General features: G+C 34.8%; 1 protein-coding gene across 1 annotated transcript; it reads right to left on the bottom strand.

The window, feature by feature from the left end:
* Positions 1-423: 423 nt before the first annotated feature.
* Positions 424-2,019, bottom strand: LOC149168233 (uncharacterized). Its single transcript, XM_089426917.1, has one exon. The coding sequence runs from the start codon at positions 1,827-1,829 to the stop codon at positions 1,047-1,049; it is 783 nt and encodes a 260-aa protein (XP_089283043.1). The 5' UTR covers positions 1,830-2,019; the 3' UTR covers positions 424-1,046.
* Between the last annotated feature and the right edge of the window lie 3,464 nt (positions 2,020-5,483).

The following is a 5,483-nucleotide window of genomic DNA, read 5'->3' as shown; positions in this document are numbered from 1 at the left end:
TTCTAATCAAATTTCACGCCCCTACCCCCTCCCAAACCAATCCAAAAGTCTATAGAAAGAAAGGGAAAAGAGTTGGCTTGGTAAATGACTAGGAAACTAACCTGCTGGTATATAGATAGTATTGTCATTTAATGGTGAAAATGATTTGCAACGAGCAGACTTAGCTGGTTAAGAAAGTTACAATAATTTTCAACGAGAGATACTTCTTGCGATTACACCGCTCAATTAATGCGCGGGAGTAATAACGAGTATAATAAATCACTATAAAAAACTGAGCAACTTCTTATTCCGATGCATCTGTGAGAGATCGGCATACATGGTATCCATGGTGTGTAATTTATAAAAATAATATACATTTCAATATGATTAAATAGATTTCAATACAAATTAATGAACAATTTCAGCTTCAATATTAACACTGGGTAAATATCAACTTCATCAATAGGGTGAATACATTTACACAATATAGCCTCTCCGGCTCAAGTAAGTGATAGACAAGAGAAGCACCATTAATTTTGCCAAAGCAAGACATGAAGAATTATACATAATCACATGATGATGAAGAATGGGGGGTTTATTACCTTTGAAAATGTGATCGGCTCTGTAGAAATCGGATCTGAGGAATTCGCTTCAGCACAATAATCGTTCACATAAAACCAGAAAACCCAAACCCAAATATATCCATCCGAGGAATTTAAGAAAGAGCTTGCGAGAATCTCACTGATATCCAAAATTCTATACATTGAAAAGCCTGAGAGTTCCACTGGTGTCCACAATTTCAGAAAGAGTTTTCTGATGGGAAACCTCGCTTAATAAATAATACCAGCCATGATGACGAACTTCAGTAGGGGTGCCGATCCTAAAACAAGGATGTGATTTATCCAGAAAAAAAATTGCTTTAATCGTGAATCATGAAACTGCTTTAATCATGAATTACAAAGCCTCAATTCTGAGAGAATACGAGCCCTAGCGACGATGTGATTTATCCAGAAAAAAATTGCTTTAATCAGGAATCACAAAGCCTCCATTCTGAGAGAATACGAGCCCTATTGTTCAGGAAGAGTTTTGCACAAATCTAAGCTAGTCGGCGATGGTGACTGCAGCTGCATGGTTGTGGTGTTCAAGGGCTGTCTCTGTGGAGGACTGAACATTGGTTCAGAAAATCTATAAAAGTGCCTCGGAGAGAAGAAGAAATTATCAGAATTAGGGGTGAAGAGGGGAATATCCTGGAAAATACTGGGAGACAAAAGGCGCTGGGACGGGAATAGGAAATTGGGGGAGAAAGGAGAGTAGGGTGCGATTACAATGGGAGCACTAGAATCTCCCGAGGAATTAGCTGTTACTGAAGGCCGAGGAGCCTTGTAATTCTCGATCTCCTCATTCCTATCATTTTTCAATGATGTGGTGTCGAAATCACAAGGTGTATCATCAGTACGAGGCGATCCCATATTCTGATCTGCAGATTCATCAGGTTGAGACGAGTTTGTAACGTCCGAGGCTTGGGGTATTATTGTGGAGTACTCATGATGATCGGCTGTGAGATTTTCACTTTTCACAGCACAAGCAAAAGTGTCAGATGACGATGAGCTCCCGGTGAGGCGTTGCACTAGAGTCATGAAATCCTGCACTTCTGCGTGAATAACCTTTGGAGAGTGCACGTAGATTATGACTGGCTGTGACCCGTTGATGATCGGCACGGCCGGTACAGCTGGAACCGGAAGGGCAGGCTTTCGGATCTTGTGAGACTCCCTGCTGATTTTCAGAGGAGGCGGCCTCGGTCCCTGCAGCTCCTTCATAGGCGCTCGAGAACTCGTTCGCTCAGAATTCATTCAGAACCAATAACATTCAGAATCTGGCAATGCAAAACAAATATATGAAAATCCTCTGTACCCGATTAGGATTATATTTTCGCTGGATGGGCAAATGATAAGCAGGTCAACACCGCCCTTTCCTCTTCAATTCTCCACGCTATCCATTCACCCTTGGGCAATAAACCGCAAATAAGTCGTTTTCGATATTGTAATGCTTATCCTTTCCCTCTCCAGCAATAACTGTTGCGGTTCAAGTTGCAGGAAGAGAGGCCAGAGGTGGGCGGGAGGTGACATTTGACATTTCAGTTGTATAAACAAACTCAGGGTCATATTCAAAATTCCCAGTCAAAATCGTCGCCAATCCCGACTTGACAAACATTTACACAACCACAACGGCAACCCATTACCCAAATAGATTCCGATAACGAAGCGCTCCCACCCGCCATAGCAAAAACGTCATGATGATGTCATCCTTACGCCTCCACGCCGCTGTTGGAATGTAAAGTTGTTTAACCCGGTGAATTCAACGACGCAACACGTCCGATGACAGCCAACCTTCAATATCTGTGAAAATTTTAAGACGGCCAAACTTCAATGTCCGTCAAAATTATATATAGATATAGTAAATAGTAATGCCGAAAACTATATTAAGCAAAATCTCCAACCGAGTAATAAAAAAGTGTCCAATTTTTTATTCAGAGGATGCCAACACCCTCAAGAATACTAAAAGGCATGCTATGTTTTTATAAATTAATTACATCACAATAATGAAAAGTGATACATAGTTAAATTAGTGTATACGATTAAACTAGTAATTTTTATCTTTTTTAACTATTCAGTCTGATCTAATAGGAGCTTTCTTCCTTACCTTTTCTAAATTTCTTTTTGATGTAGGTGGAGTATTTGCAAATTCTTTTAGACACGAAGAATATTGAATTGGGAATTCTTCTTTTATCCAGTTTGATCTACAAAGCTTGCCACTGGCCAAGGATCTTACTTACGGTGTAATTCTTGTGCCTAGTCATGTGGGAAATGATAGTCATGTGGGACAGGATCTGGTCATGTGAAACAGGATCTCTTATTTATCTGGCATTTGGAAATGTTGTTTTTTTAGTTTTTCTCTGGAAATGAAAAGTCTTTTGAGGTGGAGGAGTTATTGGTGGAAATTTATCTTTTATAACTAACTAATGATCTTTTCAAAAACCAATTCACCAAGTTAATTTTTGTTGTTGATATTTATTTTTCTTAATCTCTGGTAGAAATCAAACAATTATATTATATACCTTATAAAGCAGAAAACTCACTCAATCTACTTTCTAATTCCAACAAAAGTCTTTTCCAATCAGAATAATTTCAACGAGAGAATTGCAATACCTATCTTTTGAGTTTTACAAGAAACAAAATGGAACATTCCAAGAGTGGATGTACTCAATGGGCACCTCAAAGAGTGGAGGTCGAAGATTGTTAAAATATTGGAAGAGGGAAACCAAGGCTTCAAACATAGGGTAACATTGCCCAAAAACCAATGGCACTAGGGTTCAAGATCAGATTTTTATCTTTGGCTCTCGACAAAAAAAGCCTTTAGACTAGGGTGGATGAGAACTTCATACTTATTCACATAGACCCAATATTTCACTATTTAGCTGTGAATATTACCTAGCCATGGCTTAAAGTTTTAAACACAACGAAACCTCGAACCAAACAACCATATTGAAAATAATCAGTTTCCTTATTCCCCTCAGAATCAAATATAAGAGGCGTTGAGCACAGAAGAAAAAAGAGGAAACTAAAGGTTCTTGAAGAACTGCATTCCTGAAATATGATGGATGAGATCTGAAACCGGCTGAATGTGTGAAGGAGAGGTAGAAATTACCACTAACACAATAGAGACGGCAAGTCCAATTACCATTGTAATTGTTCTCTGAATAACGGTATCAGAAGGGAACACCTAGATAACCCCGAAAGTACAACCACGAACGAACAATGCTGAACCCCGCTATCGCGGTATCAGAAGGGAACACCTAGATAACCCCGAAAGTACAACCACGAACGAACAATGCTGAACCCCGCTATCGCTGCTGCCAGCAGCAGAGGCGCTATAGTATAAGTGCCATATTTGACATCAAACTTATTATTTATTTTCTTATCAATTTTAGGATTTTCACGGAAAAAGATATTAAAAATCTCATGATGTGGAGGAGTGCACCTCCACGTTCTTCGTTCTCCTGCTCCTGATGTTTGCCGACGGGCCATAAGTATGCTCTTTGACACGGTACACAATGTTTTAAAATTATACTAGTTGGATTTGAGTGCCCTACATCTACATCTACATCCAGGACCACAAGTATAATATTTGGCTTATTTTATTTATTGACGTGCTCTAACCGGCCAGAAGTATAATATTTTACGTGATACGCAATTTTTTTAAAGCGCCGATCAAATTTTAAATGTGCATGCGAGGCATATAAAATGCTGAGTTATACTTGTTTGGAAAAATGTACATGAATAAAAATTCATATTTTTTAGTATATCTTTTTTCATTGACGTGCGAAAGGGGTTAGAAGTACAGTATTTTATTGACATTCCACCGTTTTCCAGCAATGATCGAATTGAAAAATTGCATGCTAGACATATAAAACGTTTTCGAAAAAGTCTTCAGGTTCGTAAATAAAAAAAATCTAATATATTAATTGCACTTCAACTCTTATTCCTTGATTTTAAAAAATTAATGGCTGAAAAACGTTTTTATTATAAATATGTTTATATGTTAAAAAATTAAATGATGAAAAACTTTTTTATTATAAATATATTTACTTAAATCTGGTCTATTAGGAGAGTTACATTATAATTGTAATAATTGAATTTAAGGTTATGATTAAGTGAGACAAGTTAAACTGTTTTTTCTCGTATAATTGTAATAATTGAATTTAAGGTTATGATTAAGTGAGACAAGTTAAACTGTTTTTTCTCGATCTCAAAAAACTAAGGGATGGAAAACGTTTATATATATATATATATATAGTGTGTATTAGGAGAGTTATATTATAATTATAATAATTTAATATAAGGTTATGATTAAGTGAGATATTAAATAATTGTATTAATTTTTTTATTTTTTTTGATAAAATTGGTTGTACAATAAAATGTTTTTTTTTGTCATGAATATTTTTGCCTTATTAATAAGATTCTAGTAATATGTTCTCTTACGTTTACTTTTGCTAAATTCTATATATATTACTTAACATTTATAATATTAACTAGTTTTATAATTTATAAATTAATTGAAATTGAAATTTTTATTTTTTAAAATATATTTTTATTATAAAATAAAATATCAATTTTTTTTTTTTATTATTAAAAATTTAAACTTTTAATATTAAATAGATAATAACCATTATCATAAAAATATAATAAAAATGAAAATTTAAAGTTTCACATAATACTTAAAATATATATTTTATAATTATTTGTATGGCCTTAACAATTAAATACATAAAATTAAATTTTTAAAAATAGTATTAAGGTTATTTCAATAGTCTAATTTTCATTGTTGAATCCTTTAGGATAGAGAAAATATGTTTTCAATTATTTCGACAAAAAATGACCCCTTTCGATAAAAACAACCAAAAAATTATCTCAACCTATCATCATTTAAATATTATGTATTATTTA

The sequence above is a fragment of the Pinus tabuliformis genome, chromosome 4_2 (assembly GCF_031772625.1).
Source record: "Pinus tabuliformis cultivar Carrire ecotype Pingquan chromosome 4_2, CPIR1, whole genome shotgun sequence".
NCBI lineage: Eukaryota > Viridiplantae > Streptophyta > Pinopsida > Pinales > Pinaceae > Pinus > Pinus tabuliformis.
This window is presented reverse-complemented; position numbering and strand designations above follow the sequence as displayed.

What these genes read in the sequence shown, in the direction of transcription:
- LOC149168233 (XM_089426917.1), bottom strand. Translation starts at nt 1,829, where the DNA reads ATGAATTCTGAGCGAACGAGTTCTCGAGCGCCTATGAAGGAGCTGCAG.